The 23,951-nt window shown below is 37.1% G+C and overlaps 1 protein-coding gene across 1 annotated transcript; it reads left to right on the top strand.

Moving 5' to 3' along the window:
- Positions 1-12,962: 12,962 nt before the first annotated feature.
- Positions 12,963-23,124, top strand: LOC104458261 (lateral signaling target protein 2 homolog; the record flags this gene model as incomplete). The annotated part of the gene is made up of 5 exons (XM_010074502.1): positions 12,963-13,094; positions 16,028-16,230; positions 17,885-17,974; positions 18,977-19,066; positions 23,023-23,124. Coding segments are annotated over exons 1-5 (593 nt in total), but the record flags the coding sequence as incomplete, so codon positions are not given.
- Positions 23,125-23,951: the final 827 nt, after the last annotated feature.

Below are 23,951 nucleotides of genomic sequence, written 5' to 3' on the forward strand. Positions count from 1 at the left end.
ATATATATATATATACACACACACATTTAAAGTAAATAAAAGTTGGTATAGCATGGAGTGGCAACACAGGTGGCAATCAATAATGCCCAAGGGTGAAACTGAAGTTAGATTGACAAGGTGCTAAATTATGAAAAGGGAACTTACCTTTTTGTATGAAATAAAATTAATTTTTTGTCAGTGAATGTTGTTGAAGGGACTGTGATGTGAGGTTATGCTGCACCATCTTCTCACAATGACTGCATTTGTTGCATGCAAACTCCTACAGGAAAATACTGTCTTTGGAAGATGAGGTTGTCATCCGTTTAAAACATCAGGAGATAACAGGAGAACAAGATCAACATTTTATCTGTACTTCAGTTAGGACAGTATTCTTTTGGTCCAGATGTCACAAGTTTTGTTCAAATTAGAAAAATAGGATATTTTCCTCTTTGTGAAAGAGAACTCAGCTATCGAAGTTTATGTGAGTTTATGAAGTCTTCTAGATAAGATTATATTTAATTTCTTAATGCATGATTATCTGCCCCAGATCATACTACTTACATTAAGAAAAATTGACATGTTAGTATCTTGATTGAATATTGACATAGTGAACCTGAGACACACTGGTATAATTCCCAGAGCATTTGAAGGCTAAATGAGGACACTGGAGCCAAGTCATTCTAAAACTGACTTTTCTCAGCATTTGTGAAGCATGAGACTATACTATATCCACTTCTGTAAGAATTAATGTAAAGTGACGTGTCTGACTATCAAAGGCTTTATAGTTTTTCCACATTCTTCAGCAGTGCCATCAGAGGATTACTGTCAGCTCTGCTGTATTTCTCCTTTTAATTTTTTTTTTACTGTTGCAAGGAAGGATACATTATAATATCATCCACTGAATTTTTTATGTACTCTCATGATTTAAAGATGCTGCAATTTGCCTTCTTTCCTCCATATGTGCGGGGTAGCACCATGTTAGCAAGATTAACAATATGTGCAAATTATTTGGTGGTATTTCCACACTTGGGATTAAGTCTGTTTTCTTCTGTTAGAAGCTTTTTTACTTAATCGCATAAGAAAAAACCCTTTCTTTAATTTAATTGTTCTGTAGTGCTGGGGAAGTATGATAAGAAAGACAAGAAGGGCAGTTATGTTTTTTAAAGACAGGTCTTAGCAGTGGAATTTAATTTTCATTGTGACCTTAACATACTTGAAAGTTAAAATAAAGGATGGTTTTTTCTATATGAACTAATTCCTAAGTCATGAACTTTTTTGTCTGTTTTTAAGGGATATAACACTAATACTATAACACTGTTTCAAATGTAAATAATGGATTATTGTGAGGAATATTTTATGGAATATTGTTCAGCCTTCTTTTGTTATGTATCAAGTTGTCATAAGTCAGTTTTCATTAAACAAAAGGAAGCCTTTAGATTTTTATCTACATATTTGTCTTTATCTACATATATTATGCATTGGGCACAGCCAGGGCTTCTGCATGTTAGAAGGAGGGATTACAGAATAATTTGGAGTCAAGAGAATAGGTAAATTTCAGACTGCCCTGTTGTTACTCTTAGTGTATAATTTAATGATAAACCAATGAATGGGTGGAGTTCAGGGTGATGGGAAAAAAAATCAAGTGTTACTCCTTAGGGTAGCTTGTTCAGTTGTTGTAACTTTATAGTTACAGAGAAGGAGAAGCTTAAATAGTTCAAGTTCCTTTTGTGGTGTAAAGATACAGTGAGTGTCTTATGCCTCAAAACTTATGCTTTTGAAAGAATGTGTTAGCTCATTGCAGCACAATGTTCTTGGTGGAAAAAATGCAGACTTTAAGACAGTAATTTTAAAAACTGTTCATTTTTTAATGAATTCATGTGTTAGCAAGTTAGTATTGCTTCAAATAAATTTGAAATACCCGATATGAAAACAGTCTGTAATATGGAGAAATTGTATGTCAAGAGAGCAGGCACTGGATGGTAGGCTTTGTTACTACATGCTTTTGTGCTGCTTGCACACATAAAAACTTCCCATTTTAAGGCCTTTGGGAAATAAATACTTGTGTGAAATGAATTACGCAGAAAGTGTGCTGTGTTGGTTAAGAACGCTTACCTTTTGTTTATGCCATCTACTCTTGTCCTGCTGGATTTTAAGTTTTTACAGAGTAGTGCTATTTTTTTCAACACTTCTTTTAAAAGTGGTGTTGAGATGAATGGCAGCAGTATTGCCCCAAGTACCAAGTTCTGTCTGTGAAGCAAATAAGCTTACTTCTTTTATATGCTGATACTGCTCCCTGTTCCATAGTTCAGGAAAAAGACCAGAATTTAATTTCAGAAATGTAGTGCTCTTGATACTCCTGTATGATGTACACAATATAAATTCTTGGTTGTGCCCTGAGAATACGTTTGCAGTTCTCAAAGTTCCTGTGCATGAAGATTACTTAAGCAAATACCAAACAAGAGATATTTGTGTTCTTTGATTTCTCAGGTGCCCCAGGGTATCTGTAACTACTGCTAAAGTCGTCATTTTTCCACTTATGTAGCGCCCATGATAAAACAGCTAGCAGTTCGTGTGGAAGCGTAAGTGATCATTTTTAGGCTGCAAAGCTTGTTGAATCGATTCGTGCAACTGAGGCACTGAGATAAACTGTCTTATTGATGTAAGCTCCTGCAATTTTTCTTTAGAATTGCCCTGATACAGTGAGAAGGTCTTTTTTCTTTTTTGTGGGTGTGTGGTTTTTTTTTTTTTTTTAGGTTTGATGTAGACTCATAATCAAACAAGGATAGGTTCTAGCATTTTTTCTGGTTAGGTTTGATGTAGACTCATAATCAAACAAGGATAGGTTCTAGCAGGCTTGCAGAGTCACGTCTACTTTTGACTTGCATGATGACTGGGATTACAAAATATTTTCTATTTTCACACGTTCCTACAAACCTCTGGCCTTAGTGTCAGCCCCGTTTATTATTTGTGCTGTTCTCCATAGGGATTTTGCAAATTTGACTGGAAAATAATTTAACTCTGTAGCTGGAATGTGAAGAGTTCTCTCAGTAGATCTCATTAACATTTCTGTGGTGGTCTGATTTGTTCTGCAGTGCAAAGTAGAGTCTAAAAGCACATCATATTTTATAAATGAAAACAAAATTCTGAGGGCATTCCTCAACAAGGAAGGCAGCATTATCTTTGTGTAAATTTTTTTTAGGAGATCCTTAAATCACTCATTGAAAATATACAAATGGTAGAACTGATCCTAGGCCTGGACACTGCGTTAGAATAGAAGTCTCCAAAGATTTGGGCTCTGCAGTTTTGAGTTGAACTTTTGTTAGATAAAACTCTTTATTGGTGGTATAGTACTATGTTGGCTTTTCTTTGTCTTTTGTCTGCAGCTCCAGAACATCAGTGTAAGTCTCTCCATTAACTCTGTATTCAATGAAATCACATTTTCCATTGTTTTTTAATGCAAAGAGTGTTCTTTCTCTTCTAGCAAGGGAAGGCTTTTAAATCTACCAGTGCTGTGGATTAACACTGCTAGGTTTTATAACGGTATTAATGGAATGCATAGAGTGATTTCAGAAAAAAATTATTATGTAGATTTGAGTGGTTTTGGTCAGAGTCATATGATAACTTTAGCAGCTGTACATGTGGATTGCCCGGTCTTTGATTCAAGCAAGCCCTAGGATACTCAGTAGAAATATTATTAACATTTTAGTTTCAATAAATCTCTTTGCTTTATTGCTTGGATGTGTGGTTCAGTATGGGCAAACAAGATAAACGTTGATTTTGTAAAAAAACCTGCACAAACGTATTTCTGTGTTACCACACATAGTTCCTTAGGCATAATTCCACGGTTCATTGGCAGTGTCAATTTAAAGTTTTTCCATTCCCAGTTCACACTAGTCTTGTTCCTGTATGCACCCTTCAGCACAGCACCCCCTCAAAGCACAGCTTCCCATTGGCTTAAACCAATTTGAGACTGTGCTGCCATCCAAAGAGGTAGCCTTGTCTGTCCGTCCTTCCTTCCAGCACCAGTCTCTGTGCTCCAGGAACCCAGCTTGTGTTCCAGCAGTGAGTGGACGGCCATGGCGTGGGATCACCTGGAAGCCTGGTTGAGTGGAGGCTTTGGTGGGGTTGCTGTATCTCAGCCAGATGGTCACGTTGGTTTGCTGGCCGTGGGAATGCACAATGGTGTGGATGTGCTGACGCACAGCTGGAGCAGTGTCCACAGTCAGGAGTGGAGAGAGAGGGGTGGCTGTGCAGATCCTTATCTACCCTGTTTAAATAAGCTGTGGTCAGCTTTAGACTGTGAGGAAACCACATGTTCAGCTGTACTGATGCACGTCTTTGCAGAGTCATTCTGTGAACTTTAAGAGCGAAGTGACGGGGGTTGCTGTGGATCAGTGCGTTGAAACCATTCACACACATCCCCTGTACAAGTAAGCTGAGTGTGCTGGTGAGTCAGCCTGGGACAGCCTGGAGATAGGAACAAAAGCTGCAAAGTGGGTGAGATAATGGGCTGACTTCTCAAGTTGGCTTTGCTGCCTAATGCTTACACTGCGAAATGGCCTTGTGAGCCTTGTGCCGTTGCCTCGTCTTGGAAAAATGGATATTTCAGGTGTAAAAGAAACTTATCTGAAGGTGTCTCCTATTATCCAATACGAACAAGGAATCTCTAGGAAAAAAAGAAATACACCCTTTTATTCTGTGCTTTGTCTGAATTTTATCCATGCTGAAGAGAAAGCAATTTTTTTTTTTAAAAGTCCGCATTAATAAGCTTCCCTTGATGAAGAAGGTATCTGTGAAGAGCTGTTGAATAACACATAGGAGGAAGTGTCATAGTGGATTGGCAGTGAGTTGTCTAAGGAAATACTAATTGTGTTCATTAACATTCTTGACAAGAGCAAACTGGGAGTATGTATCATAATCATTGTGAACAATGAGGCAGTTCAGATGTGTGACGTTTTCATGTTTGATTGCATCTGTCCGTCGAAGAAGATTTTCTTGTAGAATTAGGCAGAAATAGATCTCGTTTAATGAGACAGGTTAGACTAAAGCTGTAAGAAACTCCCACTTGGATTCTGAAACCTAATGATTGGTTAGAAGTTGGCAAGAATCTATTCCTGACGTTATTTTGTTAATTGATACAAAGGTTAAACAGTGGGGATTGAGCCAGGAGTACTTGTAGCTAAAGTAACGGCCAGGTCTTTGTAGCCTGCTTAATTTGCAACCCTTGAGACATTATATTAGTTATGTTAGTGGAGGTCAGTGAAGGAGACAGAAAGGTAATTACTGAGATTGAGGGAAGAAGTTGACTGAAAGAAGCCTTCGTGTTCCCAGTGTTTAGAAACTGTAGTAGACTAAGGTGTGTGTGTGTGTTGTGTTGGTTTTTTTTAACACTTGAGGGAAGAAGTTGGAACCAAAAGCAGATCCTCTTCAGCCCATTCAGTTGTGTGGGAATCCTTGGGTGTTATTCATCTGTGGAGACGAGCTAATTGTGCTTGTTTTCTGAATTGTACCTGTTTGTGTGGCTTTTTCTAAAATGTAACAGAGCTGGTGGTCTCTAGAGAAATTCTTGTAAGGTCTATATTTGAGACTTGATGCAGATCTAGGAAAGCCAGAAATTCGTGCCAGAAGGATTGGGCAGTTGACTGATAGGAGAGTGAGCCAAGCTTCGTTCAAAGAAAATTCTCTTTTATACAATCTCTTCCAATTTAAGTTGGGACAGTGCCAGTTTAGGGAAGAAGGTGAAATTGAGAAGAAAAGCATTTTTTTATTTAAGTGATGTTGTCAAGATTAACCTTAAATTCTAGACAATGCACATTTCTGCTCTACTGTTTATCTGTGATAATAGAGATTTGAAGTTTTTTCCTGTAGTTTCATGTCCAGTTCAGTAGTTTTGTGATTGATTACATTTGTCATTTCATTACTGCTAGAAGAGATTGCTTGTGTGAGTTGCACTGCTCCAGCAGATGTATTTTCTGTGCTGCCTGACATCTTCAAAGAGCTGATGTTAGGTACCTGTTTGCTGCTTGAGTATGCAACTGGGTGGAAGGTTGTACCATTTATTTTGAAAACACGCAGACTTGTCAACCCTTTTCATACGTTTTTTTTTTGTACTTCAAACCACTGTGAATGAAGAAAAAGAACTTGAGTGTAATTGTGCTAAGTACACTAAATGGCCTGTAAGTATAGACAAGATGATTTTTCTGCTGTTGGGTCTCAGGCTGCAACTGCGGATACTAAATTTGCCTTTTTTTAATCAGAAATGTAGCGTGATCAGTGGAATGATATACCTAAGTAGAAAACAAATGTCCAGCAATAAAATTCTAATTACTAAATAAAATAGTTGTATCTTTTAAAATCTTGTCTGTTCAACAGCTTTTATTCATCATTGTTGGGAAACTCTTGCATTATTTTTTCACTTCAGAATGACTTAGCATCATGGCTAGAAAATATAAAATACTTGACAATAAGTTGAGTCATCAGGACAACTCCATCAACTAACAAGAATTTTGTTTCCTGTCTGGTTTTGATTCATAGTTGATCTTATGTAGAGAGTGATTAATATTGTAACACGTTTTTTCTTTGAAAAAAAAATTGTAATAGTGTGTACTACTTTAGTCTTAAATTGTAATTTTGCATGTTAACAAGCTTTTTCATGTGTTTTCACTTGCTCATATGGATCAAATAGGTCATTTGGGGAAACTGCCTATTATCGAAGACTGTGGGCGGACGGGATTGAAAATGCTGTGCCCTTCAGGTCACAGAATTAATCCTCAGCAGAGAAGGACAGGGAGGAAAGCTGGCTCCACACCAGCTCAGCACTGGATGTTTTGGGGTTCGCAGGATGCTTTCACTCTCTGCAGTAGGGGAAGGCAAAGCAAAGGTGACAGTAAGTCACAGTTGTGTTGCCTCCATTCTGCTTGTGGCCAATGTGAAGAAGGTGGTGCCAGCTCTGTGCCAGGCTGAAATTGTTTTGTGCTTGGGAAGACTCGAGGTACACTTCAGAGCACTGTACTGTGGTAGGAAGGCAGTTGCCTGGTACTGGTGGAGAAGAAAGCCTACTTTATATTTACTGCAGCAGATACCCATGTTCAAAGCGAATGTCTCTTATTCTTCTGTTTCTATGAAAGTATGTAAAAGAAGATGTTAGTATACCAGGTTACTTACTGGATTATTTTCAAATGTCCTTTAATATAAGAGAAATATTTTAGAGCCTTCATAGAAAAGGCTTAAGTATGTATACACTGCTGTAATAGCGTGTCTGTATCCACCATGTTTATCCCAGCGTTCTTAAGCTATCTACTGAGGCTTGGCTGGAAAGCTCTGTACTGAGACAAGTCTTTCAGTACAAGTTTGGGTGTACTTCATTTCAGTCAAGACAGTCACGTCTAATATTAGTAAAGGGCTTTTTGGTGTGGAGGACTAAAACAGACTTTTTTTTTCTTATGGTAGCATCGGGAACACTTAAATTTTTGAAATCTGAAAATGCTCTTTTCTACAGAGAGAGAGGATGATGCCCTGTGATGATGCTATACTTAATGTAGTCTCTCAAGTTGGTGTTAATTATGAACAGCCCTTCTGTAAATGGGGAATTGTCATTTATTTACTGAGACATATATTTGGGCAGGTAGTAACAAAAGAGGGAAACTAATTCTGTGATTAGCTCTTCACGTTAGAGACAGAGACTCAGAACAGATGTCAGTTGCTTGGGTTTTTTTTTTTAAATTGGTGTGACAGTGCTTACCACTTCATATGGAACAGCTGCTCCATTTGGGGTGATGCAGTTATTCAGTGTATGCATAATAAATTTTGAATATATGTAGGAGGTCAGATCAAAATTTCCATTAATAAATCTGTGCTATTTGGGGTTTTTAGTGCCCTCATGAGTCACACTAGCAAGACAGTTCAGGAAGAGAAGCTTTGACCTTGCTGTTTAACACAAACTGCATCATTGTTGCTGGGCTGGGGTGATAAAGCAGTTAAATTGCTAGAGGTACAAGTTGCCTTTAATTCATAATGAGTTTTGGTACGGCTCTATAGTGGCCGAGGTTAAACTAGGAGCTACCGCCCAAAGTTCAAACACAAAAGAACTCCTAAGTTGCTTCGAGAAAGTGGAGCATCTAGAAGCTGGTAGTGGGAAATAGTCAAATAGCTGATCAGGCGAGAAAGAGAGGCTTGAAAGTATGGCCTTTGGGATCTGTGCAAGAGGGGCTGGAGGGAAAGCAGTAGAATTTGTTGCTCTCTGGAGAAAGACTTTGGATCTCTGATGGGTGAAAGCTGCCAGGTTCTGAAGCCGTGACTTTTGGGTGTCCTTTGAAATCCTGGTACTTACATCAAAGAGTAACCTTGTTAGTGGTTTCTTCTGTTAATGAAAATAACCCATAAAAATGTGACTACTAGCTAATTGCTTTAATTACAAGATTAGAAAATCTTTGGCCTTAATTTGTGTTCATCTGTTCCTTCTGTTTGTCATGAATGTGATGTTGAAGGAGGCCTGCAACTTAACGTTAAGCCAGAAAAAGAAATTAAAAATGTGAAGGATATACTTAAATGAAGAGACTAAAATGCCATCTGTTAAGCTCATGATGATATTATCATAGACTGTGTTACCTTGGCGAGATTTTACTGATGATTCAAAAAATTGATATTAAAGAGGTACTGAACAACATAGAAAGGTATCTTCCTCGAAGAAGGTCACGTTAAATTTAATAGCATGGAAGAGCAGCATAGATTTGATCAAGGACATGTACAAAAGGGTACGTAAGTCTACCTTTTGTTGATCTAAACATATGTTTTAGAGCATAAATAAGATTAAGTTATTGGTTTTTCTTTTTGTACTGATTCTGAAAGCTAATGTGGCCATTGCTGTTAGCGTTAGGCTATGATTTTTGAGTATATGGCCAATTACTGCTGACCCAAAAATAAACCAGCTTTTTGTCCTCCGCTGTGGCTGACTACATACATTGTCTCACTGCCACTCATCTTTCCTATCAAAATAAGTGCCCTCTGTTACATGAAGCACTAAGCTCTGTTTTCTAGAGAGTGAGGAACTAGGAGTAAATCCCAAAGCAGTATCTCTGCAGTGGCTGCCTGTTGTGATGCTGGAGAGCCTAAACAGAGGAGCTGAAACAAAACTCTGCTCATCCCAGTATGCAAATGAACCAGAAGATAACAGATAAAGCCACCAAAGGATACATTAAAATCCAGAGGCTTTTATGCAGAAAGATGGATCAAGTGAAAGATTTACTACTTCAATTCCAACTAATTGATTTCTGTTGCTTAAATCAGAGCAAAACCTCAATGCTGCCATGTATCGGAACCCATTCGTTCTTCGCTTACAAAGCAGAATGCTCTAATTAACTAAATTGAATGTGTCTTGAAGCTCTTTTAAAGAAAAGACTAATTTGCTTACAATGCATTGGCTAGTCTGTCTAAATTGTCTGGCATCCTTCCAGTTTCAGAGCAGCTGAGATGTGAAATCATTATGGGAGCAAGTATTCCAGTTTTCCTATTTTGGTTGCTCTGCTCTAGGCGTCATAAGAAGAAGGGATGAAAGAGGGAAGGAAAGTGATGGAGAATTGGGGGTTTTTTTCTGTAGTAGGATAAAATAAACCCTGTAGAAAATCAGAATTTGGGAAGTCGCACATCTTGAAACAGCAAAACCAATTCACCTTGTAGAATTCTTTCAGCATTTATGCACTCAATGGCAAAGTTCCATCAACTATTCTTTCCTTAATCTTCCAGTATCACGCAGGAAAAGATCATGCGGGAAAGATGCTCATCTTTGTGATGGTCTCTTTCACTTAGCTTTTTGACAGAATGACTAGCTGCCTGTGTGAAGCCAGGTAATTCTTTACAAACAACTGCTACTAGTCTAGAGATCGAGCTGTTGTGATTTATCTCCATTGGAAGCTGTATATTAAAATTCTAATTACCTATGGTTTAACTTACTAGTACAGCACAAGTAAAAAATAGCTTTTTTTTTTTTAAACTGACTTGTCTGTATGTATGCCACACTTCATATGTTGGTAAGTCTTGGGCGCTCTGTAGCAGAAGCATCTAGAGATTATAGGAATATTGAAGAAATGGGGAAGAATATTAAAATGTCATGTAGGTGGTAAAAAAATACAGATAAGTTAGCATTATACTTGTTTTGTAAAAAGTTTAAGCATCTTTATTTCTTTATTAGAGACTATTGCTGTCAGTTAGAATATTTGATTTGAGATAAGTACATTAAGGTACAAAATTTCATGATGCTTACAGTAATTATCTCCTGAGATGATTTAGATAGAATCTTAGTACTTTTTACAGGTATAATGATTAGAAAAACAGAATGAAAATACAGAACAGTTGCTTGGCCAGGTATGAGTCCTGTTGCTTTACTCTGTTTGCATAAAACTTTCTTTGATATATCAGGAATTTTGAGTATGTATGCACATGATTATAGAAAGGGAGTTCAATCTTTCTTGTAGCTGCTGTAAAATAAGATTACATTTGAAAAATAATGTATTAAAGTAAAAAAAAAAGGAGGAAAGCTTTTCAATATGGGTTTCATCCTATTCTGTGTAGATTTTTTTTTAAAAAAGCAAGAGATTGAAAATCACGTTTTCCCATATTCAAGTTTGGCAAGTAAAATAAATTGGAATATCATATCCTAAAATAAAATAGAATTTGGATTATTTGAAATATGATATAATCAGATTCAAATATAATTTTTCTCAGAGTTCCCTGCCTTAATATTTCTTTGTGTTTCCTGCAGCTTTTGTAAAATTCAATTGGTAGGATTAGTTTTTATCACTGCATCTCTCCAATGCTAAAAGATCTTTGCAAACTTTTCAAACTTCTGTTCATCATAGTGTACCAACCTGTATTCCTCTAGTGATAGAGATACAGATAAAGCACCTGGTCTCAAAATAGATCAGTAATAACTTATTTAAAATACATCATGAGTGACTCATGCCCTTCTACAATTTAAAGGCTTTAATCCTCAGTTTCATTCTTTACTCTGCAACTTGGGGTAGGAACTAAATGGTTTAGGAGTTGATTTCTTTATGGGACCTACTTCCAAAATATTTTGGTTCCCCAGCTAGATCTAAGTAAATAATGATGAGAGAATTAACAAGTGGAAGGAAGGAAAGTAGAAAACTTGCTATTAGTTTGCTTTTTTTCTCACACTAAAGCATCATGATAATTTTCAGGTGATTCCTCGACTGTCTCCGTTTTATTGTGGAGAGGGGCAGTAGCGGCAGTCTGGCTTGTTCTTCAGCCAAGGGTTCAGGATGGTAGTGCCAAAACAGGCTGTGGGCGTTTTGCCCTGTTCTGTCTGCTTCCAGGGCTTGAACTTAAGTTCCCCTTGCAGTTATGCTAGGGAATACTGTGAGGTTTGTTTTTCCCTCAATTTCTACAACAGGTATCTCTCTGGATTCCCAATGCCCCACTGTATGGGCAGTGTGCTAAAACCCAGCAGGGTGAGGAGTGTGTCTCTAAAATTCAGTATTTTATTTGTCAGTGAATCTAGCTGCATTTTCTTGTCTCTTCTCATACCTGCTGGCCACAGTCTGTGTCATGATGCCACAGAGGGACTACAGAGCATTTGGGTTTCAGATTTCTTTCTAGAAAAGATGATTGAATGTTGTGTGCCTGTGTGTTGCAAGTGTTTTGAGTGTTTCTTTCAACAGTTTTGTTGAAATGAAATGTGTTACCTCATGATGGACTTGCAATGTCTACATATTTATGTAAAAAATGCATTTGTGTAAAAGGTGTTTTAATTGTTAAAACACAGTACTTTATAGCAGTGTGCAATAAACCAGTGGTTGATTATTTATTTATTTTGGATGAAGGCAACAGTGGTTATGGCGGTAATGTTAAGATTATTTAGTGGCAACGGCAGTTCCAGCAATCTGCATTGACATTGCGGAAAATGTGAATTTTGTTTTGCATCTGGAGTAGGTTTTGTCTTTCTCAGTGGGGAACATATAAAAAGGCAGGTTTCTTTAAAATTCCTGTCTTCTGTTATTCCTGTCAAATGCAGAGGAAAATAATACAGTGAAGTGTAGACTTAAAGCAATTTTGTCTGTTAAACAATTCTATACAGACAGATTTGTTTTTATTTGTTTGAAAAATATTTTAAACAGAACATGAATTCTGTAAGTAGTGGAAAAAGCATGAGACAGACAAACCATCTATAGTGAAAGCCCTCAGCCTTTTTCATGTTCTGAATCTACCTTTATTATGTTAATGAAATTCCATGCCGTTCCCAGCAGGGGTATGTGAAAATTATCTTTTCAAATAAATGAATACGGATTACTTATTGCATATCAAGAAGCTGGTTGTAGGTCTTTGATCTTTGTTTTGGTCCAGATGTAGATCAGAGCAGTCATTAAGACTCTCTAACTTGTGCAGTGTCCGCTTCTCCTCCTGGCTGGCCGGTGAGATGGCAGGTGGGTGTGCCAGCCCTTGCCCACTGGGGACTCCAGTGTGGAAACCACCTGCTTTCCATTCCTTTGTTCACCCCCAATGGTCCCAACATAACTCGGTTTCTGATCCCTCCAGGGTACTCTGTGAGGTGTTCTTTTTGGGAAGAATGAAGTGTATATCACAAGGGTTAGTGAGAGGAAATGAAAGAAGTCTGATTTACTTGTACTTCTAGTTTATTTACTGATATTTTACAGATAGATAGGAGGTAACCAGCTCTTTAAATCATGCCTTTTCATCAGAAGTCCCATTAAGTAGTCAAAGTTAAGTAGAGTGAATCTGAGAAACAGTCTCTAGGAAAACTAGAAAAATGAACTTTGCCACTGTTCGTTCTATGCAATATTCTACTGTTTTCTCTGTATGTGATGACCATAAGAGTTAAATGCTGTGTTTTCTATGTTGCTTAGTTAGTTGGTGCCTCACTAATGAATTCTGTCAAAAGTTAGAAAAAATTTTGTGGGATTTCTGTGGGAACGGTATACATGCTATCCTATATTTTGCTTCAGGATAATGTTTTGAACATCATAAATCAAATAATGGATGAATGCATTCCACATGAACGGGCCAACCGAGACTTTTGTGTTAAGTTTCCAGAGGAAATACGCCATGACAACCTGGCAGGACAGCTTTGGTTTGGAGCAGAAGTAAGTCTCTCATACTTCTGTTACTTGGGGTTAATGGACATTTGTTTTTGTGGTATAAAGCCAGAAATTTAAAGTACATCTTCAGACTTTTCTGAAAATGGTACATATAGTTACAGACCTAAGTAAACATCTTTTGAGAACTTGATGCTTGAGAACTAGATGCTCAGTGGAAGGGGTTTCTTTAACTATGGCTTTGGTATTGGTTGGGCTAACAGCATGCCAGTTTATTTTCATAATTGTTTCCTGTCATTATGACCACCTTTTAAAAGCTATTATTTTGTGAATTAGCATCTGATTAATATTCTTGACTTTTTTTTTTATCCTGATCGGCCATCTCGCATCTCATGCTTTGAAAGTCTTAGAAACAAAGATATGTAAGGAAATTCTCTCAGGAAAAAAGTTTTATCTCCAACAAATAAAAATGCATGCCATCCCTTTATTTTAATGGCTATATTATGTTGTAACTCATATTTAACATAGATAACTTTGAGCTGACGTTTTTTGCACATAATTCACTTGTTTCGTGCGTATGCTAAAAACGGTGTCTGTGCAAAACACCGAAGTCCAGTTTTCTTCTCTTAACCTGGTTTCTCTCTAAGACCTGCTTCTAGAGCAACCTGTAGGTACAAGGGATTTTTGTAGTGAATAAGCTTTAATTATTTTAACCAGGGGAAACCTGAAGTGTCAGAAAGGATGATGGGATATGTAAGATAGTTATTCATTGGTAAAGATGTATATTGTCTAAAAAAAAAAAAAAAAAAAAAAGCTATTGTCTAAAAAAAAAAAAAAAAATCATAGTGACATCTTTACTGATAAACTTAGTGTCTTCAGGTCGTCTGGCCTGAAAGTGACTTTAAGCACCATGGATTTGTTGAGTGTTGGTGGTGGAGTAGTTTAGACATCCCACCACACAACAACGTGTTTTATTGTTGTTTTCGGCTTTGCTTCTCCTGTACTTAAAGCAATCCTTTGTCTCCTGTTATTATCCATTCTTTTCTCACCAGTTCCTCTTTTCTTTTTCGAGTGTATTCTCTCCGTCAGTAGTTCTGATCTAGTTCAGTCCAATATGCCTGCATATGTTCTGTTTCTGAAACTGTCTTTGACAATGGTTAATTGTAGGCTGCTCTGAGTCAGGAAAGTCCTGAGGGGAATTTACAAAATCAATTTGATATTTCAATGCTTTATAATCCTGTCCTCAGCAAAAACAGCAGCAATTATTCTTCTCATTATCATGTAACCCTCACTGGCATAATCCAGGTGACACCGTGATCAGTCTTAAAATGCTGAGAGTCTGACATGTTGGCTTAATGGTACTTCGTTAGTAACTAGGTAGGAGAAAATGGGCTAATCCTGTGACCATCCATAATGAATCCCTGTGAATCCCGTTATCCTTTTTTCCTCTAAGGACTAACAAACCAGGATTACAGCAGCGAACAAACAGGAAAAATGCCAGCCAATGTACTAAGTTCTCCTTGCATTGTGGAAAATGCTAGAGGGAGTCACTGAGACAGCCAGTATCTTCTAGGAGAAAAAAAGAAACCTCTCCCTTTGTTCACTGTTTGTGTTACATAAGCTAATGCTCTTACTCTTTCCAAATCAAATTTCACTGTCCAGATCAAACCAACAGGCTGAAGAGTCGAGTTGCTTTTAGAGAAAGTATCGTGTGCAGTGATGAAGTAATGCCAACTCCTACTTCTGTAGACAGCTGTCCTCCTGTAAATTCATGTAGTAAGGAAGGTTGTATGGACTGTTACGAATATGCACTTGTGTCCTTGTCAGTGCAATTGCCCTGAGTTATCAGACTAAGAGTACCCATCAGTAGGGAAGACTTGACCTATCAGTTTTTTCCCACAAATACTGCTTTGGCTGGTAAGAGGTGAGAAATCTGATCTTCTCTGACTGCTCTTAAAGAAATCAGTGCATCAAGCTGCTGAGCAAGGACTGGGATTGCATATCCCCCATACAGAGCTGGAGAAATGCTTCCCATACAGAGGAGGAACACAGAGCTGCAAATGCAGATTTAAAAAAAATAAAACAAAATGGGAACTTTGAGACTAGAACAGCCCTGTATATTTTCAGTTAATAAAAATATTTCCATTAATACAGAAAGAATTATTTATGTCGGTGCTTGTTATCTTCCAAATGTATACGTAAAAGAATAAAATCAGCAGCAGAAATTATTAAAAAGCTTGGTTTTAATAGCAAGATTTTCTAAAAGTTTTGTTAGTGTGTTACAGTAAAAATCTACTTTTAATGTCTTTGTGAGCTGGCCAGAGGGAGCCATGTATAATTCCTGGGGCCAGGAGTCTCTTAAATAGCTGCTTTGCAAAAACTGAAAGGGAAGAATCAGCCTGTACCCTGGACTTTATATTCTTTTCTATAAAATATATTCATGGTTTTCTGTGGAGGACAGGATACTGGTCTAGCTGGATTCCTCATCTTAAAGCCAGTGTGACCAGTTGTGCTGCAAAAGGCATCACAATTGCTGAATTTCTCTTATTTTTGTAAGGAATAGATTTCACAAAATCAAGCAGTCCAGCCTGAATCAAAAGAGTCCATTGATGGTACTTTAGCTGGGTTCACATTCCTTTTATGCAAGCAATCTTTGTATATATAGAATATATATCCTACCAGTACTTCTTGCCTAACTATTGGGAGAAGAGCTTTTTTTAAGTTCTTGTGTCAGCTCTTTGGTGCTTGCGCTTGAGCCTCTCCCCATTCTTATGTCTCATTGACTGAGGTGCTCCTTAACCTTTTATGTGAAGGCTTACAAATCTTGGCATATCGGTCTTAAATCTTTCATCTGTTTAATCATTTCCAACAAATTGGGCTAAGTACTGTCCTTGTTCAAACTATTAAATATCACATCTAGTGCTTTTTTTAAAACATAAATTTGTAAAAACGAATATTTTCTCTCTTAATGTATTTCATAGTGTTTGGCTGCTGGTTCAATTATTATGAATCGTGAAATTGAGAGTATGGCTATGAGGCCCTTGGCCAAGGATCTGACCCGAAGCCTAGAGGAAGTTAGGAATATCATTCGTGACCAGGCTTTACGGGATTTGAACCTCTACACAGAAAAAATGAGAGATTCACTGAAGCATTTTGATGTCCTTTTTGCTGAATTTGAATTAAGGTAAAAGATTTGAAGTAAATGTGTTGTGAGCATTGGTTTGGCTACTACAGCTGTTGTGTGGCTTCATGGTTTCTGTAAGTTGACGGTTTTGTTCTCTTTTCTTTTTACGGAAAAAGTGTGTATTAATTATTGTGGTATTTGAATTCTTCAGAATTTTTTTTATTGGTAGATTTTTTTTTCCTTCCAGTGTAGCAATATTGAAAAGAAAATTAAACACCTTTTTAGCAATCAACATTTAGTCTCTTCAACTAAACTATAATCTTTCATTTGCGTACTGGCATATGGCATCTGAGGGAGGTTTTCCAAGACAAAAAAGGAAGCCATAAATCTCTTCTCAGTGTTTTCTTAGTTGGAGGAAAGGCAACAAATAAGAGACACCTAAAAAAAAAAGTATGATAACAAACAGTCTAGAGATTATGAGGTTTTGTTCTCTTGTGCTTAGAGATAAAAGAAAGATGCTCCAGTGAATTTAAGAAAGCAAATTGAAATCTGATGAAGGAAGTGCTTTACACAAGCCATAATTAACTGCAGGAACTTGCTGATTTAAAAACTTGTAATTGAAAAATGGCTTGGAGGTTTATAGCTTTGGGGGTGAAAAAAGTAACTGTTTATTGCGCCAAAGGTCACACTGACCAAGTCTTGCATTGAGCTTCGGAATTTAAGCCAGCTTCCTGGATGCCTGTCAGATGGTTGTGGTGCTGGGCATAGTTACAGGCAGGATGCTGGACAAGATTATCAATGGATCTAATATAATACAGCCATTCCTACGTTTAGCAGAACAGGTTTCTTAGCATTGGATACTGTCTTAAATTTTTATTGGGAATAATCTGTAGACTGTCTTGTCTCCCATTGTCCCATTGCTGTTTGCCCTTCCTCAGTGTGCATATTCTTTTGTATTATTTTACTTAGGTTAGCAATTTCTTCTGATTCAAAAAGCCATCGTTATACTCTTACATTGGAAAAACATTGTAGTTGGGAACGTTGGCTAAAAATGTGTTTAAGTGTAGCTTTGAGTAGAGACACTGGTGACAATCAGTAACTGGTCCTTGTCAGCGCCTGTGCACAGTTTCTGACTTGTCCATACCAACTCTCTACCTCCAACTTTTTTCTTTGCCATTGTTTTGCAAACAACTATTTCCTTTCCTGTGTTACCTGTAGTCCACAAATGACTGGTTAAGTAGTAGGGTGACAGAAAACCACTTCTACCAGTGTTTCTTGCCCTGTGTTATTATTGCTTTTGCATGTAATTCCACTTAGAAATAAGGCCAACTTTTAAGTCTCCTCAATTGTCTCTGCTGGCTAACTGAATTTCACTGACATAATTTCACATAAAACCTTTCTAGATAAAATGTGCATTTTAGACAAGTTTTTTTTTCTTAGGGAAATACAAAGTAACTATTCTACTTGAAGATGCAGCCGTAAAGATCCTTGTAGGACCTGCCTCCCTGTGCCACAAAGTTTGGAGTTCTGATTGCTAAACGGATGTAATTATACTTATAAAATACTACTGAGTTCCACGGCCTCAATCTGCAAATACAAAATGGTACAGGAAAGGTTATGTTTCTGAGATGATTTATCCTAGATTTGTTTGTATTTATTATCTGATGTGTTAAAATGTGTAAAATTGTAGTACGTTACTTTATAATCTTTTTAGTTATGTGTCGGCCATGGTACCTGTGAAGTCTCCAAAAGAATATTATGTACAGCAGGAGGTAATCGTACTTTTCTGTGAGACTGTGGAGAGGTAAGCATTTTAGTTGAGTACTGGGTTTTCATTTCTGTGTTTACTTTCAGTCTGAGCTTTTGTAGCAATACTTTAGTTGTTGTCTTTAAGAAGCATCATGAAACACCAGGTGTTTTGCTTTTCTAGTATGTATCCAAGTACAAAGTTAAAAAGCCTCAAGCATGCTTGCCAGGCACAAACTTATGCTTGTTTGTTTTTTGGACAAAAAAAAAGCTAATAGTCCAACAAAACCGATATTGTTGGTATGCCTACTTATAGATGTGTAAATGAAGACTAAGCATGCAAATGAGCTAAATCAGTTCAAGGCATTGAGACTTAATGATATTTTATGCAAGAATACGTGGGGAGATGATTCAAATCATCTGTGAACCTCTAGTGGTTATCATAAAGAACATGTAAAGGCTCTTCAAAACTTAGAGAACTGGAGCTTGCCTCTCTATGTATGAAGAGATGATAGTAAAAAAAACCTCAAAATGATCTAGCAATTCACAAGCTCTACTAGGAGTATTGAAGGAGACTTCAATAGTAGTTGCTGTATAGAACCCATTTTTTTTTCATTTGGTTGCTTAGTTTGGGGGTGAGAGGGTGTTCACCTAGAAGATTTTAGCACATTTTATTTGAAAATGAAACTAAATACTTTCCCCTATTATTTGAAGAATGTTTCTTTTAGTTGAAAAACTCTAAGCACCAGTGGTTTTCAGTAACAAACTGAAGCTTGTCATGAAATAACAAAAAGGGACAGTGGTGTAATTATTTTGGTTTTGGATGGCTAGAAACCTTTAAGTGTTTAAAGATGTTTTTCTTATTAAGATTTTTTTAAATCAGAGATTACAGCAGTCCGTTATGTACATAGTATTTTATATTGTGCAAAAATAGTTCACAAGTTAAATGCTATTAATTAATTTGGTTTTGCTTGTAAAAAATTTTACAATTTTTTTTCCCATTCAAATGTATTCTTCAAGAGTTTGATCTCTTACTAAATAATTTTATTCTTCTGCTTAGAGCCTTAAGGCTTGGATACCTCACTCAAGATATGATCGATGACTATGAGCCAGCTTTAATGTTTACAATTCCAAGATTAGCCATTGTATGGTAAGTAATTTTTTAAAAGATTCTCCACTCTGCCTCACTTAAAGGTTTCTTGAGTATTTCAAAAACTTTGTTCAGAATTTTGTCATATTTTCTTTCATCTGAATTTGCTTGCTTTTTCTTTGAAAAAATCGAAAAAGGAGGGTTATGTTTTGTTATGTTTTGAAATCATTACCAGTTTCATGTAGAATATCGAGGAAGAAAAGAAAAGAGAAGGTAGAACTCTAAATCTAGGAGGCAAGAACCTGGAACAATTGATCAGTCATCCTCCAGAAATAAACTTTAAAATGAATTCAGAATATTAGTCTATAGAATGTCACATTGTCAGAAATATTTTTTGGAAGCGCATATTTTGTGTCACTCAAACATAATATGACCTACGAATACAAGTCCAAAACAAAAATTTTCAATAGGAGTTATATATTTTTCCCAATGACTCCAGGTTCAGCGGGAATTGTAATGAAAATTGCATTGTGAACAATGGGTTAGGCTTAAATCTTTTTCAATGAAATTACTAACATTTATAACTTATATGTAGATTTGTGCCCTGTATTGACTGCTCAGTGGGTTAGGCTTAAGTCTTTTTCAAGGAAATTACTAACATTTATAACTTATGTGTAGATTTGTGCCCTGTATTGACTGCTCAAGACAACAAAATTAAAACAGTGGTTTTGCTTCATGCAGTTTTTGCAATAGAACAGATCAGATGCATTTTTCCTAGTGGGTCTTCAACAAAATTGAAACAGTGATTTTGCTTCATGGAGTTTTTGCAATAGAACGGATCAGATGCATTTTTCCTAGTGGGTCTTCGTGATCTAATAATACAGCAGTTTCTCTGGAGTAAAGCCAGCATATTTTTAATATTTTACCATCGTGAATGTTTTAACGTTAGCTCATGTAAGTAGTTTAATTGAGGGAAATAAGAAACCTCAAATCCTGGAAACAGTGATTTTGCTTCATGGAGTTTTTGCAATAGAACGGATCAGATGCATTTTTCCTAGTGGGTCTTCGTGATCTAATAATACAGCAGTTTCTCTGGAGTAAAGCCAGCATATTTTTAATATTTTACCATCGTGAATGTTTTAACGTTAGCTCATGTAAGTAGTTTAATTGAGGGAAATAAGAAACCTCAAATCCTGAGTGTAATACACTTCTCCTCAGGAAATCCCTGTGGCCCATTGTTCCTGTTCATTAGGATATTGTTTGTAACTGTCATAATAAAAATAATAACAGTAATAATCTGATTATCAAAAGACAATGGCAGTGTGAGAACTCAGTTTGAAGCTGCTGGAAGACACAATGAAGAAGAATACACTGTGACTAATTGGAAAACCAAGGGCTTTCTATACACTTCTCCTCAGGAAATCCCTGTGGCCCATTGTTCCTGTTCATTAGGATATTGTTTGTAACTGTCATAATAAAAATAATAACAGTAATAATCTGATTATCAAAAGACAATGGCAGTGTGAGAACTCAGTTTGAAGCTGCTGGAAGACACAATGAAGAAGAATACACTGTGACTAATTGGAAAACCAAGGGCTTTCTGGAAAATATACGAAGAAGAGTACACCGTGACTAATTGGAAAACCAAGGGCTTTCTGGAAAATACACCATGTCGATCCCGAATTACCAGGAAAGACAGAGAGGGAGAAGCCCAAGTTTATACCATGTCGATCCTGAATTACCAAGAAAGACAGAGAGGGAGAAGCCCAAGTTTAACTGCTCCTAAGTATCCAGTGATTTGAAAATAAATCACTGCCATGTGAAGTTCCACAGAAAAACTATACCATCCAGATTATGGTGTTGTCTGGGAGAAATGTAAGCCTTTTATTTGGACTGTGAAAGGAGAAGCCTTTAAATGCAAGACAGGTGCGACTGACAGTTGCTGTGCTGTTGCTCTGTGTCTTATTGAGAAGGATGGGCCTGGGGCAAGGAGAAGTGCTGGATCCCCTTGGTCCTCTAATAGCAAAGCTTAAAGGAGTACTTCTCAGACTTGTTTTTGTCTAAGGTTTCTTTTCAGACGTCAGTTTAGCCCACATGTTATACAATGTTATGTCAGCTAGTATGTTAACAGGTGTCAGCAAACTTTGAATTTAGTAGGAATGTGAAGACACACTTTTTTCTGATTGTTAATTCTTTCCATGGTGCAACTGTGTTCAAGCTTTGATTCATAACACTTTCAAAGGTCATGTATAGAGGCCATTTAATAATTGGGATTTTTTTGTGATCTAGCCCTCTTCTTTTTTTTTTTTAATTCTTCTGAGAGTTAAGCTCTCCAGAAAGTGAACTATACCTGGAAATTGCCAAAGGAATGGTGATATTGCATCAGTACAAGATCAGTCAGAGCCGCCTCAAGCTTCCACTCCGCAAGGAAGTAACACTTGCTTAGGCAGAATATTAGTATGTGAGTCAGCAGTAACTATTTCGCCCTGTGGCAGCCTGCTTGTTGAAGCTCAGAAACCTTAGGAAAAAAATGAAAGTATGTATCCTTGGTAACAGGATAATTTGACTTAAGCCACCAAAAAAAAAAAAGATACTTGCAAAAGGAGCAACTATTTCCCCGCACCCCCCCCCCACTTCTCCCCTTTCCTGCTCCTGCCTACTCAAAACCCTACTCCCCAAAGCCATGTTGATCGTGTTTAGTAGACGAATTTCTTGGACCTTCTGTTGCCTTGACAATTCTGAACCTTCTGATGGCCATCATCCAGCCTGATGGGAGATCACAGTACTATCCTGGTAACAGGGTGTGAGCCAGACTCTGCCTTTATAAACAGACGAAAAAGAGCATTATTTCCCAGATGGTAAACAGAGTGTAAGTGGTCCTTTTTTAAATACGTCAGTGGGATTTGTATGATTTGTGACATCAGCTTCACTGCTTTTTCTCGGAGAGCCTTCGGTGGCCACGCAGGGTGCTTGCTAGTGAACAGATGGTGAGCAAAAGACATCAACGGTCTTGTTAGTCAGCTGAGGATCCCTGTTACTCAGGATGACTCGAATGCAGAGTAGCTAGGAAGCTCTCTGAAGTTACGTGTCATTTGGGTGTAACACAAGGAACGTGGTTTTGAAATACAGTCAGCTCTGTTAATCAAGGTAAAGGCAGGAGGGGGAAAATGGTCTGGCTAAAATATGTCATCTCGAGTGTGAGAACATGTGATCCATTTGCCTTTGAGAAACATACGTTGTTTTGCAGTGGGCAGAGGATTAAACAGTTTTAAGCAGAGTGATGCCTGGTGTGGGTGGAATCCGCTTTCAGGCAGAATGTGGTATGATGCAGCAGATACGGTGAAGAAGGGGAATTTTGTTCAATCCCTGACACACAGACAGGTTTGGGCAGTAGTGATATGGTCAGGATAAAATATTGAGAATATCTCCAGTGAAGTACACGGAGGCTTTCAGGACCGTGAACTAACCTCTTTCCAGGGAAATTTCTGCAAGTGCTGAGTTGATTTAGAAGCATGGTATTATCAAAAAGTGTTTTATGTGATTTAGCAAATGTGTTTTCTTTTTTTTTTACCACATGTTAATACCAGGTTGTATTTATCTTAAAAAGTAGAGAAATAGGAGCTCAAGAGTCAACTATCTTACCTAGAAATTATTTAGACTGGAATAAAAAGTCACTTGCAGTCTCTTTCATCAGTGGGCTTTCCCCCACTTACTTGATAATCAGTTTCTTTGGGTTTTTTTAATGGATCAACTGCAACAATGAAATAAATACATGCTTTTGCTGTTATGCTTGCTTTTCCTCCCATGCTTTAGGGAGGAGGACAGAGGGGAGGGGATCTTTTTCCTGTTGCTTTAAATAGCATTTGATTCTAACTGTGAGTGAATAAGACAAAAATAAGATAACAATATGTAACTTGAGTGCAGTTCTAATGTTTATGTACAGTTGCTTTTCTGACTCCTTATTTAGTAGTTGCTCTGTGTAATTCAATTTGCATTTTTGTGTGTTTGTATTACAGTGGCCTTGTCGTCTACTCCGAGGGACCATTGAACTTGGACCATAAACCAGAAGATATGTCTGAACTCTTCAGACCTTTTCACACTTTGCTAAGAAAAATAAGGCAAGTAATAAAACACGGTTTTAACTGCTTCTCTTCTGAAGTGAAAGTCAGAGGCCTAAAAAAGACCACACAAATACCTAGAAAAGTGTTTCTGTTTGGTATGTTAACCATAAACTGTTTTCCTCTCGTCTGTCTGATACACCCATGAAATAACTAAATGTAGTTTTTCATTTCGTGGGAGTTTTCTGGACTTTCTCATCTTCTTGTGGATGTTTCTTTCTTTGTCTGAATATAATTTTATTACATTTCAGATTTTCTTTATGGTTGGATGATGCCTGAAGTACTAGAGTTGCAGTTTATTTTGGGGAGATCCTGTTCCTAATTACCATCAGTGTTTCTGTTTAACTAGGGTTATTACATTTTCTCAGTATGTTATGATGCAATACTCAGATCATTCTTAATCTAATAGAAATGACTATCAATTTTTCATATTGTGGATCTGTTTTTACAGGATGGATCATTTTATATATACCTCTTTGCACAGTGGTTCAGTCTTGGTAACCATTGGAGATGGCACTGAAGTATTTTTTTCTTAGTTGAGGCCTTTAGAAGACTGGTCTCTTACTTTGGAGAAATAAAGGTGTATCTTTAAAGGATCTTTATATTCTCTTTTTTTTTTATGGTTACCCTTAAAGTATTTTAAATGGGTGTTAAGAAAACCCCTGTTTTCTAAATCCATAAGCCCTATTATTTTCTTAAAATTCAGATTTATATACAAACTGCAAATTTTGTTCCTAGAAATCCCTAATTTGGCAGAAGTTTTTCTTTCTGATGTCCAGTTTATCCTGTTCATCACCACCTTGAAGGTAAAGGGGCTGAAGATAGTT

The sequence above is a fragment of the Pterocles gutturalis genome, unplaced genomic scaffold (genome assembly GCF_000699245.1).
Source record: "Pterocles gutturalis isolate BGI_N339 unplaced genomic scaffold, ASM69924v1 scaffold23507, whole genome shotgun sequence".
In the NCBI taxonomy this organism is placed as follows: Eukaryota; Metazoa; Chordata; class Aves; order Pterocliformes; family Pteroclidae; genus Pterocles; species Pterocles gutturalis.